The following is an 18868-nucleotide window of genomic DNA, read 5'->3' on the forward strand; positions in this document are numbered from 1 at the left end:
TCTCTAGGCATGCTGGGCCACCAGTACTTCTCAGCCAGCAGTTGGCAAGTTGGCACCCCCGGGTGGCCCGTAGCCAAAGTTGTGTGGGCCCAGGTGATGAGTTCGAGACGGCACGAACTGTTTGTTGCGAGGACAGGCTGCTGGGATTCTTGAGCTGGGGATACCGGCTAAGTTCTGTTCTAGGGGCCACTCCAGGGCGCCCACTATGCAGGATGGAGGCATAATGTAACTCTCTTGCTCTCTGGGGCATAAATGCAAGACAGGGCGTCGGCCTTTGTATTCTTTGAACCAGGTCAGTAAGACAGGGTGAACTGGAACCTGGAGAAGAATAGGGACCAGCGGGCTTGGCAAGGAGTGAGCCGTTTGGCGGTTCGTAGATATTCCAAGTTCTTATGGTCCGTGAAGATACCAAATGGGTGTAAACTTCTGAACATTTGGCCTTGACATTACTGAGCTAGTGAAGTTCTGTTGACTGTCTGCCACTGACTGTCTGCACCTGTAAACTTGTGATGTGTCATTCATGAACGATTCGTTCATTTTGAACAAATCTTTAATATGACTCAGGAACAATCAGTTGTCTCAGAAAGTGATTTGTTCATTTGTGATGACCACGCATGCGCTGCAACATCCCCATAGATTCTGGACAGGAAAAATAAATGATTAGTTCACATTTTGAGTCTTGGTGCAATGCACCATGCAATACTGGTGCATTTTTTACAGCAATGGCGGAGCATGGAGCCTCTCAATAGTTCCCAGAAGTTAGCATTAAAAACTAGCAGCGCAGTAGAGTTTCAGCAGAACAGACTGTTTGTGAGGCACTTTTAAAAAGTAAGGCGTTTAAAGAATAAGATCACATACTGTCAGTGTGTCTGAATCAAATTAACTTGTACATTAAAGCATGCTAGTGAAATATTCCTCACTAAATTTATTAGATTTAAGGTATGTTATCAGATAACAGATTAGGCTAGGGTATGTTGTAACTAATTAGGTATACTGAATATGGAAAGCACGAAAATAACCACAAGATGGCACAGAGGAAAAAGCAAACCATCATGTTTATTGGGAATAAGGGGGGCTGGTAGGAGAGTAAGAGGGACTGGCAGGAGAATAAGAGGGGGAAAAAGACTGATGGTAAGGGGTATGCCCTGGAGAGGGAATAGGACTCAGTGGGTCATCAGAATACTCCGAACTGGGGGAGTCCATGTTCTCCATTGCCTCGTAATCATCAGCAGAGTACAATGAAGGTGTGTTGGCGACAGGACCCGTCTGAGTGGAGGCATCAACTAGGGTAGCAGCTGGGCTAAGCCGATATCGCAAAGGGGGAGGAAAGGTAGACGTTGTAGACGGAGTGCGTAGAACATCAACCTTAAGAGCAAGGTCTGCAAATAGGTGAGACAGCTGGTATCTAGTGTTGAGATCAAAGCCCTCCAGTCCCTCTAGGGCAGCGAATAGGAAACCAAGTCCCGCGTTGTGAGCTGCATACAAAAACAGAAATAAGAGAGGCATGAAGAGTAGGCATTCACCCCTGGGACATATGCACCTGGTTACTAGTAGCCAAAATAGCACAAAGCATTAAGTAGTAAATGGGCCACCAAAAAAGGAAGGGAATGTGGCAAAAGCAGGGAGCTATCTATAGATCTATGAACACATATGCAGAAAGTAAGGGAGAAAGAAGACTAAAAACAAGACCAGGCAAAAAGGGCAATAAAACATGAGAGTCACAGATAAATGTAAATAAACTAGAACACTCACCCATATTTGATTCAGCGGGAAAATATCTAAAGACAAGCCAAAAACAACAGAGACCCTCTTTGTCTTACGACCGGAAGCCAAGTGATGGACAAAACGGGAAGTACGGTTTTAAAAAACCCAACCCAGGCTGGGTCGATCCTAAGGGAATTGAGAGAGGGCTAAAACAGGAACCTAAGGGTTAGGAAAAATAGATAGGATGCGATTATAAGGTTTGCTGAGATGGGGCAATGGTGAAACATAAGGGTCATTGGAAACTGTACAAATACGGACATAAGGGGAACAGAGAGTAAAAATAGTCAAACATATTGGTATTGTAAAATAGCATAAGGGGGCGGAGGCTCATAAGAAAATTGTATAAAAGGGAGCCCCGCTCCAGGTTAGTCAGATCACTCTTTGCTATATCTCAAACAGTTTGGATCTCATGTATTGGGCTGAATAAAATTGGACCTTTGCTTTTCCTCACTCACTGATTCTGTGTGATATTTTGAACCTCAAGGAGACTTGGATGAACCAGCATGAGTATACTTTGCTAAAATTCCTAACTCGTGTTTTATCTGTACCGTATAGTGGACGGCGGTTCGTTCCACAGCTAGGCTACTGGAAGATATCAACATAACAAACCACGAACAGCCTATTAAATTAATTGTAAAATTTGTTCTCTTAATGAAATTTCATCCATGGATTTGAAATTAGAGGAAAAGGCTTCTAAACTTTTTTTTTTTTTTTTTTAGTGTGTGTATGTGTGTGTGTGTGTGTGTGTGTGTGTGTGTGTTCGGGGGGGGGGGGGGGGGGGGGGGTTAATATTAGTTAAATATAACACTGGGGCATGCGATAGTGTCACGAGTCGCGACGGAGCAGAGATAGGACGGATGCAAGTGCTGGATGAACAGTTGTTTATTAGAAAGAGAGACAGGCAGACAATTCCAAAACGTGATCCAAAACATAATCCACAAACATGCAAGAGGTCAGGCGATTGGCAAACAGGCATACACGGGGCACGGCAGGAATCTAGGTCGAGAAACAAAACAAGAAACGAACTATGACGAGGGACTGGAAGCGGATAATCCAGCACGAACTAACTCTAAACATGGACTGTGACTGTGACTATGACTATGATACAAACTAAACTAACTCTAAAGTATTAATCTTCCGCTTTGTGTGCTGGGAGGCGCGCGGTATATATGCGGACATGATCAGAGTCTAAACCGCTAGCAGCTGAGAGCAATTCAGACCCAGTTGAAATCACAGCCAATGACAGAACAGGGAGGAGACATGACAGAAACATAAACAAAACACACATGTCCAGATGTCATTACAGTCAACAACGGAAAGGCAGGTGCTTGCGCATTCGTGCTTAGAGCACGCTGCTTCAAGGGGGAATCGTGACAGATAGTTGTCGGTGGAAGTGGTAAAATGAGGATATCCATTTTATTCCTTATTACATGTGTACAACGAATAAAATAATTTTTTGTAATAAAGAATAAAATTCCTTATTGTAGGAAGAGAGCTACTTTTTTTACAATGCATCATGCATCCTATTGATATATCTTTCAGTGTCCCCATCCCTTCTTTACTCAGTCTTTGAAACGGATATAGGCAGAAGACATGGTACTGTTAATTTATAAATATTGAAAATAATATCACATCAAAATAAGAAATATTACTACAATTATTAAGACTTCATCCATATTATACCTGTGTCACCTGCAACACTATAGCTGTGATCAGCAGCCCTCCGCTTTTTGACCACAGGATGATGCACAAAGATAGTGGGAATAACACCTGGTCTCAGCCTAATCTTGACCTTTTTGTTCCTGACAAACTGGTCTGCCTCAACATGTGCCTGCAGAGTGACTTGAGTTTATTTCCCACACACAAGATCAGCCGAGATGCAAATTAGCTTATATCATACTCTCTATGTGCAATACATAGTTTCCAACTTTTTACTGGAATATTTTTTTTTGTACAGTCCCTATTCATATAAACTTATAAATAAAATAGAAACAACTAAGAACATGAGACAACAGCAGGAGACTCGGCTCCCTGTTCCTTTTTTAAATAAACCTAACATTAAACTTTCCCATGGCGTGGTCTTTGAGAGAGTTAGTAGATTTCAAAAGGTAATTAAACTTTATTGAAACAATAAAGTGACAGTCTGCAGAAAGTCTAAAAAAAATGCAAATACACACAACCCTTTTTATACCTTTCTCCACAGCGTACTCATCTTAGGCGGGGTTTTGCCTTTCTTCAGACCAATCTTCTTTGCCACAATTAAATATTCATGTCTATATGTTATCTTAAATTTGTGGAGTATGTGCAGTGAGTTGTTTTTCTTGAAAAGGTTTTATGAGGACAAGATTTATTTTTTTAAAAAAAAAGGTTTCACTCAGACAGAGTCCTTGTTTTGTTTTTTTGTTTTTTTCCCTGACCTTGATCAACACTCCCTTCTTATGTCTCAATCAGCATCTGTCTGTTTGTATCTGCTGTCCTAGCTAATATCTACCTCCTTTCCTGAGGCCCTATCCTAACTCCTTTATTGGTATCTGGCCTCAAGGTTATTTACATACAAAAGCGAATATCTAATGCCAATTTATTGCTGTGCAGAAAATTGCCAGCTGATACAGAAGAACAATTATTGAACAATTATAAAAATTAGCATGGAAGCCTACTGAAATATAGGAAATCTCTTGGCGATGCTAGAAAAATCTATTTCTCCACCTTAATAGGAGACAACAAAAACAATTCTAGATTCCTTTTCAACACAGTAGCAAAATTAACTAGGAATAAAACCACTACAGAGAGGAACACTCAATCATTACATAGCAGTGAAGATTTCATGAAATTTTTCAATGATAAGGTTGAAAATATTAGACGTGAAATACAGGCCATTAAATTAAAACTGGACAGTACTGTAACAAACCCATTACATGACAATGTAGCAATATCAGATCAATGTTTAGAGTGTTTTGCTCCGCTTAGAGAGACCGAACTAGCTACATTAATCTCTTCAGCCAATTCATCAACTTGCATACTAGATCCCGTACCTACATGTTTGTTTAAACAGATTGGTCCAGGAGTAATTGAACCACTTCTAAATATAATCAATTCTTCCCTAAGCACTGGCTATGTACCTAAATCACTTAAATTAGCAGTTATTAAACCCTTGATTAAAAAACCTGATCTTGACCCGTCTCAATTGTCCAACTATAGACCAAAATCAAATCTCCCCTTCATCTCTAAGATTTTAGAAAAGGTTGTAGCAAAGCAGTTATGCTCGTACTTAGATAGGAATAACATTCATGAAATGTATCAGTCAGGATTTAGACCTCATCATAGCACAGAGACAGCGTTAGTTAAAGTAGTAAATGACCTTCGACTGACTTACGATCAGGGTTGTGTCTCGCTGCTTGTGTTACTCGACCTTAGTGCAGCTTTTGATACTATAGATCACACTATTCTACTTGATAGATTAGAAAATGTTGTTGGTATTAAGGGAACAGTCCTCTCCTGGCTCAGGTCTTATCTGACCGATCGTTATCAGTGCGTAGATGTAAATGGTGAATTCTCCATGCGTACTGAGGTTACTTTTGGAGTTCCACAGGGTTCTGTTTTAGGCCCACTGCTCTTTACTTTATATACGCTACCCCTAGGTCAAATTATTCGTAAACATGGAATTAGCTTCCACTGTTATGCTGATGATACACAGTTGTATGTTTCAGCGAAGCCAGAGGACAGACAGAAGCTTAGTAAAGTTGAGGATTGCGTAAAGGACATTAGATATTGGATGTTAATTAACTTCCTTCTACTTAATTCTGATAAAACAGAAATACTTTCATTAGGCCCACGTGTAGCTAGAAGTATTCTTTCTGATCACATGGTTACTCTGGATGGTCTTTCTGTTTCATCATGTGCAGCAGTTAAAGACCTTGGAGTGATTATTGACTCCAGCCTATCATTTGATGCTCATGTAGATAATATTACTAGGATAGCCTTCTTTCATCTCAGAAATATTTCTAAAATAAGAAACATATTGTCACTACATGATGCGGAAATACTAGTTCATGCATTCGTCACCTCTAGATTAGATTACTGTAATGCCTTACTGTCTGGATGTTCCAGTAGGAATATAAATAAGCTCCAGTTAGTACAGAATGCAGCTGCTAGAGTCCTAACTAGAACTAGAAGATACGACCATATCACACCGATATTATCAATACTGCATTGGCTCCCAGTAAAATCTCGCATTAATTATAAAATACTTTTATTAACCTATAAAGCACTAAATGGTCTCGCGGCACAATATCTAAGCGACCTTTTGGTTTTATATGATCCGACACGCCTACTTAGATCAAAAGATGCAGGCTATCTGACGGTACCTCGAATAGTGAAGGCTACAGCAGGGGGAAGAGCTTTCTCTTATAGAGCCCCACAGTTATGGAACAGTCTTCCTATTAGTGTTCGGGACTCAGACACAGTCTCAGTGTTTAAGTCTAAGCTTAAAACATATTTGTTTACTCAAGCCTACCCTGACTAGATTCTGTTCTACTATTTCGCAGTCATAATTATCTTTTTTCTCCCTCTCTCCTTTCGCCGAGCCCCACACGAATTTATGGAGATACTAGAGATCCAGATCCTTTCTGCCTCTGGATGGAGCTCAAATCTTCTTTAATTCCAGACTGCTGGGACTACGGATGCTCTTAACGCCATACAGACTTCATATAAATCCATAATTAACTTTTTCACAATATCTGTTGTTACCCACATGAGGATGGGTTCCCTTCTGAGTCGGGTTCCTCTCAAGGTTTCTTCCTCTTAAAACATCTTAGGGAGTTTTTCCTTGCCACCGTCGCCACTCAGTGGCTTGCTCAGTTGGGATAAATTCGCACCTTTAATATCTGTATACCATGTTGACATTTCTGTAAAGCTGCTTTGAGACAATGTCTATTGTAAAAAGCGCTATACAAATTAAATTGAATTGAATTGAATTGAATTGAATTATTGCACAGTAAGACACAGAATTAATCTAACTCAATACACACTTAGAATATACCTTGATCAAAAAGTGTTATATGGATTTAGATTTAGATTATACATATAGATTATACTTAAGTAATAAATCTAAATGTTCATCATACATATTGATTACACTTTATTAGCATATCCAAATGTTAGTTACACATATTGATTACACTTCATAGATCCACCCATCCATCTTCTACCTTTTCAGGGTCACAGGGAACCTGGAGCATCGGGAACGAAGCGGGGTACACCCTGGACAGGGTGCCAGCCCATCGCAGGGCACAATCACATACACATTCGCATTCATACACTACGGACACTTTAGACATGCCAATCAACCTACCATGCATGTCTTTGGACTGGGGGAGGAAACCGGAGTACCCGGAGGAAACCACCGCAGCATGGGGAGAACATGCAGACTCTGCACACACAGAGCCGTGGGAATCAAACCTCGACCCTGGCGGTGTGAGGCGAACGTGCTAACCACTATTTTGCTATATATTTTCCCCCTCTGGGATTTACTAAGTCCCACCTAGCTCAAGAGAGTAATCTCACAATCCAGTCCCTTCATTTACACTAACTAGTGATCAATGCATGATAATGTCAGCCATCTAGCAATGACCCAAATCCTGAAACCACTCTCCCGTAGAGAACCGAATCAAACATCTCCTCTACATTTGGCTAGAAAAGAGTAAAATATTCTGTCTCCCTTTCCCTAACAACAAAAATCAAGACAGTGTTTGTAAGCATGAGCATGCATTTGGTTCAGCACTTGCCAGTGGTTGTCATGGTTATGTAGAGTACACAGTTGATTAAGCACATATAGCAGATCAAGTATAGACTAATAAACATGAATACAAAACAATTTTCTCAGTTTGATTACAATGATAAATCAGGCAGGGATCATCAGGGATCATCCTGTCTCTAAACACACTTGATTATATTTTAATAGAAAATTTAAAAAAATGTAAAAGGTAGAAAAAAAATGAAAAATGGAAAAAGCAAAAATAAAAAATCCATTACATCCTTTCTCAGGGATGTTTAGCAATGTTTGTCTTCGACCCAGATACTTTGTGTATAGCAGGGGGTAACCCTTGGGGAGAGGTTTAGGCAAGCACTTACACCCAGGACATGGTTCATCAAGCCTCTTCTTCATCCTGACTTGAGGAATTGGAATCTGTTCCATCCTGTTGCAGCTGATCAGACATCCACTCTGGCTCACTGATTGTGGCATTCAGCTCTAGTTCACTACTGTTCTGGAGACCAGTCAAGGGATGAAGAGTCAATTGTGGAAAGGTTGTCCTGGAAGGGATATCTGCTTGGGCCTCTTTCTCCTTCAGAAGGTGTTTCAGGCTTGTCAGAACTGCTCTCAACAGCAGGAGCCCTTCCTTCCTCCTGCTCTGTATGACCCCTGATTGACCTTCTTCTTTTCCATCGCCTGAGACTGCCATTGGTTCTTGCTGGCCCAAATTTAGTCTATTACCTGAAGACACTTAAAAATTCAACACAGAAGCAAATACTCACATCTGCAAACCCAGTTGGAGATAGAAAAATAAGACACCAGCCGTGAGTGAGAAGAAGCAAGGTTCCAGATTTATTGGTTCTGTTCCACCACATGAGATCCACACCGATGAGAATTCTCAGAAGTGATCTGACACCTGGAGCTCAAGCTCTAGTATTTATACTGTATTTACACAGTAAATAACCAATATATTTTAGAAAGACTATGATATCAATACCAATAGGGTTAAAAAGAGCTCATCTACATTACCATGATGTTTAAAAAAAGGCTTATAAAATTTACCATGATGATTTGAAAGAGGACTTTCAGACTACCATTAGGATTGAAAGTGGGAGAGAGAGAAAACAATTCAGAGAGACCTTGGTCTCACTATTATCTCGCAACTTGGGGGGCAACTTGACTCAGCTACCCTTATAAATGGCTCTTCATGGTTCTCTCTTAAAATGAAGGCCCTTGTCTACACCACGCCTGACCCTTCCTCGTGAGACAAGAATCTTCACCATCTTAATTATGAGTAAGTTCTTTAACAATTTTCTGTATTTCTGGTTTATAATTTACTTTCATATTTGCTCTATATCTCTATTATATATATGGTAATACTGCTTGCAAATGATTTACTGCACTCCCTACTTCATAATATTATTATATCATCCTTCTAATATCCTATATATCCTACTACTCCTTATATTACCCTTATAATATCTTAATACACCTTTTTATTATTCTTCTAAAGTTATAATGTTATGTGTGTGCGTTGGGGCCATTGGTGTGTGTGTTTATGCTATGTCTGCATGCCCATCCTTGACTGTGTACGAGTGTGTGTGTTAGCTATGTGTGTGCATTTCCTTAACTATCTTTCTCTCTGACTAATAAACCATAGTGTGTTAATCTTAAAATGTGAATCTAATTCATCAATATCCGCCTAATACCGCTTCTGTGTGTCTAGATGCCCGTCTTTTTTCCTTCTTCCCTTTATTGGAGGGGGTGGATTTGGATCTAAACACTCACTATCAGCTCGCGCACCTCACTGCTGACATCATGTTGCTACTTGACGTTCTTCGCAGCAACCCCTCTGGAAATGGAAATGCGGGGTCCCCCCCCGATACAGAATCTGCCCCGTGAATGTGTGTATTGACGCCTCTACACAGACAGACCATCTGCCTGACCCTCCCTCCAGCTCCCAGTCCGAGGACGACACCGCCTTCTCTGATCTGGGCTCTGACCATTCTTCCCTCTTCTCACCTGTCAGTCTGCCGTACTCTCAGTATTCTCCTTATTTCACTTCTGCTGGCTATCCCATGTCCCCAGGATGCACCCCATTTTCTTCCCCCTACCGCTCTCCTCAGGATTATACACCCACCAGTCCTTGAATTTTCAATAAAATTACATATTACTCATACTAGGTCTCCCGCATGTTTATTTCATGTCATTTTTATCCACAACATTCTCACTTACTTTCATTTAGACCCTCTCTCATGTCTTGGCTTGTTCTTTCTTATGAGATGTCAGCCATGGATCGTCCCCTTCGATTACCTGATCCTCCTGTTTCCTAGGTCTTAAACTAGGTGATTTAGATCATACAAAGTGGTGCTTCCTTCTACCTGAATTGCTGTTGGAGTTGCTCTTACCACTTTGTATGGCCCCTCCCTTCTTGGCTTGTTTCACTTCTTCCTGAACTCTCTTAGCTACACTTGTTCTCCAGGAGCCACTGGTCAAGGAACTATCGTTTCTTCTCTCTGGCCCCTGCGTTGTTCCTGTAAATAGATACCTTTATGTATAGCAGTTAGTTGTTGCATATAAGCTTTCAGTTTCATTTGCAATTGCTTCAGCGGTGGTCCTTAATAAGGACCTCTGAAATATGGTACAGGCATTGGTTGGCCTGTAAGCATTTCATGAGGTCTTAGATGCTTATTTCTTTTAGTCTGCATGTGATAGTTCATTAGTGCAAGAGGTAGAGAATCTACCCAAATGAGTTTAGTGTCAGCACAACTTTTGTTAAGCTTTGACATTAAGGTATCACTTACCTTTTCCACTATTGCCTGTGACTGAGGGTGATAAACACATCGAAATCTCTACTTTATTCACAGTTACGGTTACACTATTTTTTAAACAAATGCTGAGCCATTGTCAGAGCTAATCTGAGATGATATGTCAAATCTAGGTTTTACCTCTCTGGTCCAAAATTTAATCACAGTTCCTGCAGGTTGGTCTACTGATGGCGTTGCCTCCCACCTTCTGCTAAACCTTTCTATCACCAAGTGCATAAACGGCCCTTCTGGCATTGATATGTGCCCTATTGGTGCTGATGTTACCTTTTTTACATTGTTTTGAGCACAAATTTCACTCTCAGATAAAAAAAATATCGACCATTGCCTGTAAGTACAGAGACCAGTACTCTTGCTGTTTTATCTTTCCCATAATTTCCCATAATTTCTCCCCTCGTGCAGTGATCAAACCCAAGTGAATCTGAAATCCATACAGTAACAAGTGCAGTAGGTACAATCAGCAATCAAATAAACTATTAGTATGGTATGTTAAAGTGGCCTTCCAACACTTTTTCTAAGATCTTTTTACTTTCAAACAGCTCCTAACAGATGAAACAATCCATGGGCATAAGCAGAGCCAGTATTTATATTATCAATTCTACCCTTAACCAGTTCGCACTCTGTAGTGATAGCTTTTAATTCGGCCAATTGGGCAGAGCAGGGGTGCTCATAATGTTTGTGAAATTTCAGACACAAAATCTTTCAGATAAACATAGACACCTGAATTAAATCAAGACACACCCTCGAAAATCAACCAATGCTTAAACAGAGGGAAAACCCAAACAAACAAAAGGCGCGTGTCCATATATAAGAGTCTCATGCATGCACGCTCTCTGAAGCAGTCTTTGCATTTCGACACCACAATGCCATCTGCCAGCAAGAGCGTAACAAAATCCCCCTTCAACGGCGGTCAGGGTCCCCTGTATGATCTGTCTATCGCTGCATCGGAAAACAGGGTGGCCTCCACCCGGCAGCAGACAGGCGGAGCACCACCCCCAGCAAGATTGAAACTCGGGGCACCGTCCCCGGTGGGGTTGGAATGCTGGGCAACGCCCCCAGTGGGGCTGGAACGCTGAGCAACACCCCCAGCGGGGCTGGAGCGCTGAGCGATGCCCCCAGCAGGGCTGGAACGCTGATCGATGCCGCCAGCAGGGATGGAACGCTGGATGACGCCCTCAACGGGACTGGAACACTGGGCGACGCCCTCAGCCGGACTGGAATGCGGGGCAGGACAGCGGGACAGCCTCCTCAGCTGGGCAGGACAGCGGGACAGCTTCCTCAGCAGGACAGAACAGCATGACAGCCTCCTCAGCCGGACAGAGCAGCGGGACAGCTTCCTCCGCAGAACAGGGCAGTGGGACAGCTTCCTCGGCAGGATAGGAAAGTGGGACAGCTTCCTCCAGATAACAGGGCAGCGGGAGAGCTTCCTCAGCACGATGGGGAAGCGGGACAGCTTCCTCCGCAAAACAGGGCAGTGGGGCAGGTTCCTCAGCAGCACAGGACAGTGGGACAGCTATCTCAGCAGAACAGGGCAGTAGGTCAGCTTCCTCAGCAGAACAGGGCAGTGGTTCAGCCTCCTCAGCAGGACAGGGCAGTGGTACAGCCTCCTCAGCAGGACAGGGCAGCTGGATAGCTTCCTCGGCTGGACAGGGCAGCAGGATAGCTTCCTCGGTGGCAGAGACCTCCCCGCGGGTCTCTAGCTGGAGCTCTGAGGTCGCCAGCTTAACCTCAGGCAGGAGCTCCACAGCTGAGACCTCCGCATAGATCTCAAGCTGGAGCTCTGAAGGTGTGGTTACCCCCGCCCAAAAAAATTTTCTAGGCCAGCCTTCGGTTCCGGACTGGGCAGCGTGACTGGGTTTTCAGCAGGGCAGGAAGTTGGAGCGCTGTTCGGCAATACGAGACGGGGGAGAAGTGCTTCCTCCACGGTGCAGAGTATCTGATTTACTTCATCCTCCCACTATTGGCTGCATGGCTTGGTGTAATTCCCCTGTAGTGGGAAGCCACAGGAGTTAGGGTACTTCTGCTGGCTGCATGGTGTGGTGTAATTCTCCTGTAGTGGGAAGCCCCAGCTGTTAGAGTAGCTCTGCTGGCTGCATGGCATGGTGTAATTCCCCTACAGTGGGAAGCCCCAGGGGTTAGGGTAGTTCTGCTGGCTGCATGGTGTGGTGTAAGTCCCCTGCAGTGGGAAGCCCCAGAAATCTGTGTAGCCCGGCTGCGCACGAAGCATGGCGTAGTTCTCTGGCAGCGGGGGCGAGGTAACTTGCGCGGGTGGTGACGTGGCGCCTGGCCAGGCTTGCTGAAGCGGCTTCAGAAGGCGGTGGAGCTGAGAAAGTTCTTCATTTATTTGTCAACTCTGTTCCCAGAACAAGCTACTCGACGCCTGAAACTCGGCCGCTTCGGCAGCGCTCATGTTGACCTGCTGCTTCCGCATGATATGCGCAATATTCTGTAACGACACAGGGAGGTGAGGCAGGAGCAGATGCAGGTCAACGTCTTTATTAGAACTTTAAATCAATAAACAAGGAAACGCAGTCTAGACGGGAACAGTAGATCAAGCTTTAAACATGAAAACTGGATACGAGGCATGGAACAGAAACCGGACACAAAAACAAGACCGCTTAGCACACGTAACGCATTCACCATGACATTCACTCAGTTAACGTAAATATTGCGTGAAGTGCGCAGCCACAAGAGGGGTTTAAATAACAAACATAATCAGACTGAAACATAGACACCTGGATTAAATCAAGACACACCCTCAAAAATCAACCAATGCTTAAACAGAGGGAAAACCCAACAAACAAAAGGCACATGTCCATATATAAGAGTCTCGTGCACGCACGCTCTCTGCAGCAGTCTTTGCACTTCAACGCCACAGCGCCATCTGCCGGTGGGAGTGTAACACTAATTAGTTGAAATTAATTTCAACCAATGAACTACACTGAGTTAGAGAAATGACCTTTTCCTCTACAATCAAATGTACTTTCAATTAAAACTTAACTTAGTTAACTTAACTTAGTTTTTTCACATTATTTAAAAGGAATTTAAGTGTTATGTACTTAATTACCATAATTATTAACACAAGTTTTTAAGTTGACATTCATTTTAAAAATTAAGTTGCTCCAATTAGATTTTCTCCATTAGAAAACAGCCTTTTAAACTAGGAGAAATTACTAACTTTAAGATGTATAACAGTACTAACTTTAAATCCAGTGTAATTTTCAGTACAAATCTCATACCTAACATCTCTGCAGGTTTTATAGACATAAAAGCACTGAATGAAATGAGCACTATAGACAAAAATGAAACACTCTGCATCTACTACTTTTATCCCTCTCATAGAACTATCCACAGTCCAAAGGCTGCTAATTCTGGTCAAAGAGCAAACTGACTACAATGGAGCTAGAAGGCTATATCTGTGAATGACAAAAGAAAAGAAAAAATGTGTCAATGCATGAAATTAGTTTACACAATGTAGTTGATATTTACATAAAAAAATAGAAATGTAATCATGCTTTTCTTTCCTATAGCACAAATGAAAAGTCCTCTCTAGATGAACAGATTTGTCAAATGAACCTTTATCATTCTTATCCACTGCCAGGGTAAACAAAGAGTAGATATTCAAACTACACTGCTACATATAACTAGCATTAGCTACATGTAGTAGTACAAAATAGTCCATCAACTGTATTAGCGGGTGTAGCCAAACCTATACACGAGTCCACTATTGGTCATATCACAATTGAGAATATGTCCCAAATTCATTGCTTTAGTAGAATTTATTTGTAAGTGAAATGATACTCACATTGAAACGTCCTTTCTATTGTATTTGTTCAGTCTACAGGTCCTCTAACACAGTCTTAACTGTCTGAATTTGTCCAGGCATGTTAAATGGGTAGAACTTGAAATTACTGACTTGAAGTTATCAAGCCAATTTAATTAAGTTACTGCAGCTTACATTTTGTTTTAAATCAATTAATGCAGAAATTTGTTCAAATTACACAGAATATTAAGTTGATGTAATTATCAGCATTATTATGTCAACACAACTCATCAAAATAATGTTTGCAACTTTAAATATTTAATCAAATCAATAAATAAGAATTTTTATCTTACAACCACACATTTAATTAAATTGTGGTAATAGGTCCCCTGAATAACTTTTTCGAGTGTAGAGCTTGCGCCATATGACATTATCACCTTACGGATTCTACATTTCGCCTTTATTTTGTCTTTTATTAAAATATATGTATTAAATGTATTAAAATGGAGAATGTTATCACACTTAATTTGTCACATGCACATATACGTCAACACAACATTCAGATAGTGCACAAAGTGCACGTGACCGTGAAGTGTGGCGAAAAGATTCTGTCTTGTATTAATTCACAAAAATAACTAAAACGGGAGACGACTCATTGAGCCGACTCATTCGCAAACGACACATCACTAACACAAATTGGCCATGTATTCTATAATCTGGGCTAAGACCTCTTTGTAGGCCTACAGAAAAATAATAAACAGAGATGTTAACTTGTGTTGATCTAGTTTTTTGTTTCTTTTTTATCTCTCTGCTTACGAGGCATAAACGGAGAAACCCTTCATTATCACTTAATTTATGGGATATAAATGAAAGGTCAAAATGGACTCTCTCCTCCACATTCTGAACGTCTGACTCATTAATTTATCAACAAAGGCTTATATGAGATGATCCCAATGAGAATTCTGTAACAGATTGTACAATAACATGTCCTTTATGTCAGATTAAATGATGAAGATAATTACTATGTTCTGCCATACGGGCTCAGTGACGCAGCACAGATTTGTAGCTCTTCAACTGGAAAACTTCACACCGTGCTTCACATCGTCCTACTGGTAAGCTATATGAACACGTCGTTTGTGTGCTAATTAGCTAGCTACACAATTGTAAACTGTCATTAATCCTCTATTTCTTTCCAGGTCAAGTCACTTTTTGTCATGTCATGATAAAAGTATGATGAGACATGTTATAGAGACACGCTGTCTGCTACCGCATTTCAACAAACTGCTTTTCTTTTAAATTCAATATCTTTTGTTTACATTTCGCCATTTGTGCTACCATGTTTGTAGCTGTCCCTGAGTTTTGAATAATCATATGCCGTCCTCCTACGGGTAGATTTTAGACTAATGTGACCGCCAGTGACTGTCACATCATAGGTTCTAAAACCACCGATCTCAACTCATGACCAAATATTATCCTTCCTGATGTGTGTTTGTGTCTGCAAAAGCAAAATCTGGCAGAATATCGTCCAGTGTAAAACCAGCATTAAACCAGTTAACAGTATTATTAAGAGCGTTAAACCAGTTATGCACAACAAATCTGCTCAGTTCTACAATGTCTGCTCTGTAGAAAAAAAATATTTAAAATGATTGATTGGAACATAAGGAGCTCCATAGCAGCGCCCGAGGTCTCTGTTTAGAAAGAATTAGAGGTCGGCTAAAATGCCCAAATTCCACAGCCTCATGTTTTAAGTGACTTTAAGTTATTGCAATACATTTATCTTAAAGCATTTAAAATTGCTCATTATTTAGTTGATCCAAAAACATTCAAATTGAACAGACAAGTAAAATATCATGTACAGGTGCATCTAAAAAATATTTTAATATTCTGGAAAAGTTTGTTTTTTTAGAACTTTCATATATTCATATATTCTAGATTCATTATACATAAAGTGATATATTTCAAGCCTTTTTTTTTGTTTTAATGCTGATGATTATGGTTTACAGCTCAAAGAAAAAAAAATCCAGTATCTCAAAATATTAGAATAACGAATGATTGTATCCCAGTCAGCACATAAAATAAGGTAACACATGCAGAGAAACACAGGCTGTACTGTATAGTCCCACTGAGCTGAAACAAGCTTCACATAAGATACCAGCTGACTAGTAATGAGTAATGTTCACTAACTAGAAAGAGAACATACAATCCATCTTCATGGGAATGTATAAAACACAAAATATTGCATCAGGGAAATAATATTCCAGCTCATCTAAAGTGAAAGTGCAGCACAAATCTGTCAGAAGTTCCAAAAACTGCCTCACAGTAACAGCTGATGGGGAGAAAGAGAGAAGTGTGCTATGGAGTATTGCGCAGACCAGAACAGGAAATATGATTATATCACAATGACCACTGAGTGTCTAGTTAGTGAAAAAAAAGAATATTAATTGAATGTAAAAGGTGAAAAGGTTAGGATGGAGGAGGCATTTTATTTAAGTATGCTCTCAATTAGTCAAAAGCCAGTCTACAATGTACACATGAAAAAATATTACATTACTGATCTGCCTAAAATAGATTAGAGAGGGAAGCATGTGTAAAAAAAAAAATAAAATAAAAAATAAAATAAAAAAACAGATTGATACACAACAGAAAGGTGTTTGTGCTCATATACACTCATTCTCATTTGAGTCTCCTCAAAAAGGTCCACGCTAAAATTGCTGAGTTAAACAGACCTCAGAAACAGAAATGTATTTTTGAAGAACTGTTGAAAAATTATTTTGCTACAAAATTCCGGTTAAATTCTCAAGTTAATTTTAAACAAAAATAATAGCATTGTACAGTTATGTATTTTATTTCTCAAAATGTATTTGATTCGTACAATTAGGCAATACATTTTAAGTGTTTAATACAATATAATTTTAATTATGTATCAATCAAAACAGCTTTACTATGAATGTGTAAAGATATTAAAACATATTACAATATTAAACAAATATTAATCACATAAACACAGAAGAATCCCATAAACCATTAAAACTATATTATACAACAGTTAGTTCTGGTCCATTAATTATATTGTACAAGCAGCTTTCCAAGAGTACTGATATTTAGTACAACAACACTGCTACATTAATTAACCAAAGGACAAAGTGATAAATGTGATTATAGTGAGTCTCCTAGAGGCTTCCACAGATAAACTCCTCAGATGCCAATCCTGTCATGTGAGAATTCCACCAATGTCTTGAAACTGTTCCTGTCCATTTTAGCTCTCTCTTCCACTGTCTGGGTTCAGCTCGAGGTCGTGCTTTTTCACCTGCTGTTCCAAATAATCCCTCAGGTTTTTTTATGTTCATCACACCCTGAATATAAAAGAAAAACACGTGAATTAATAACCACAAACTGGACTGTGGTACTTCATGATTAACATATAATCATCTCTGCTCCAAGAGAAACATCATCATCTCCTGTTTATAATTAATCATTCTACATTTCTTCATTCTTACTAACATCTGTGTTATAACATTTAGCGAGAACAAATGAGAACTTCCACAAGTTCTAACAGGAAAATGAGCAGATATTTACCCATCACATCACTGCTCTTATCCAATCACAGGCTTTGGAGTTTTTTAAATAATGAACACTGTGTCATTTAGCTCTTGTTCTACATTTATATTTAAGTGCAGACTTTAAGAAGAAGCCGAGGTGAATGTTACAGGAAAGACAGAAGACACGGTGTAGAGGTAGGGTGCTGGAAGAAGCGTCCGAGTGAGTAAAGTTGCTGCTTAAATCAAATATCTGTGTCATAAAAGATAATCATTTTAATTTGCTTTAATGAGAGTTGAGAAGAAAGTGTGCTGCTTATCAGAAACAGGGAAACGCAGAGATCATCTTGTTCAGACAAAAGCAGCAGTATGAAGTCAGAGATAGCAGGCTGTCACAAGGAGACTAGGTGTTCATTTACAATCACTCTCATGCACTCATTTGTGATATTTTGTAGACTCTGTCTGACTCCCTGTCTTCTACCTTCACATGAATTTTAAATCAACACACTTTACTGAACACAAAACAGTATTAAAGCCAATTGTTAGAAAAAACCTGATTAAATAGAATATAGTGACATTTCTAAAACTAGTTTTATTCCCTAACCTGGTAATGTGATATTTACTGGAACTAAAGAGAAATGTACAAACTAATAATAATCAGATTCATTTATTAGACTTTTATTTTTTCACCATTTATCTAAAAAGGTCATGACTCACCTCAGTGTCTGTAGTTTGTAATGTTCATCATCCTTAAGAGCAGAGAGTAGCTTCACTCCTGAGTCTCCTATTTTATTCCAGGACAGATCCAGTTGTCTCAGGTGTGAGGGGTTTGATCTCAGAGCTGAAGTCAGAGCAGCACAGCCTTCATCTGAGACACCACAATCACGCAACCTGCAGAGACACAATGACACACTCTTCACTCTCTCGATCTCAGGCAGAGGAACAACAGCACTGACTTTCCTCTGGCTGTAGACAGTTTCTCTCATTGTGGACTGAGTAACACACACTAGATCTTTAGAAATGTTTTAGTAACTTTTTCCTGCTTTTCACATCTCAACAAAATCTCTTTTTTAATCAGCGTTCACATGAACAGATCTTTCTTGAGAAGATCAGACTGTCCGTAATCAGAAGATTAGAACATGTTTTATTATTAATGATTTAAAATATTATCTTACCTCAGTATCTCCAGTTTACAGTGAGGATTCTCCAGTACAGCAGAGAGACTCTTCAC

General features: G+C 40.2%; 2 protein-coding genes across 10 annotated transcripts in view; one reads left to right on the forward strand and one right to left on the reverse strand.

The window, feature by feature from the left end:
• LOC108280067 (NACHT, LRR and PYD domains-containing protein 12) overlaps positions 1–18868 on the reverse strand; it is a 353895-nt gene that overhangs the window by 130450 nt on the left and 204577 nt on the right. For all 9 annotated transcript variants that reach the window (XM_053688261.1, XM_053688256.1, XM_053688259.1 and 6 more), the window contains one exon: positions 18355–18528. In XM_053688261.1, the coding sequence (XP_053544236.1) occupies positions 18355–18528 (174 nt within the window). The remainder of the gene's footprint in view (positions 1–18354; positions 18529–18868) is intronic.
• Positions 1–18868, forward strand: part of LOC128635404 (uncharacterized) — a 166789-nt gene that overhangs the window by 47023 nt on the left and 100898 nt on the right. The gene's annotated exons all lie outside the window — the stretch shown is intronic.

This window comes from Ictalurus punctatus, chromosome 19 (assembly GCF_001660625.3).
Source record: "Ictalurus punctatus breed USDA103 chromosome 19, Coco_2.0, whole genome shotgun sequence".
Classification (NCBI taxonomy): domain Eukaryota; kingdom Metazoa; phylum Chordata; class Actinopteri; order Siluriformes; family Ictaluridae; genus Ictalurus; species Ictalurus punctatus.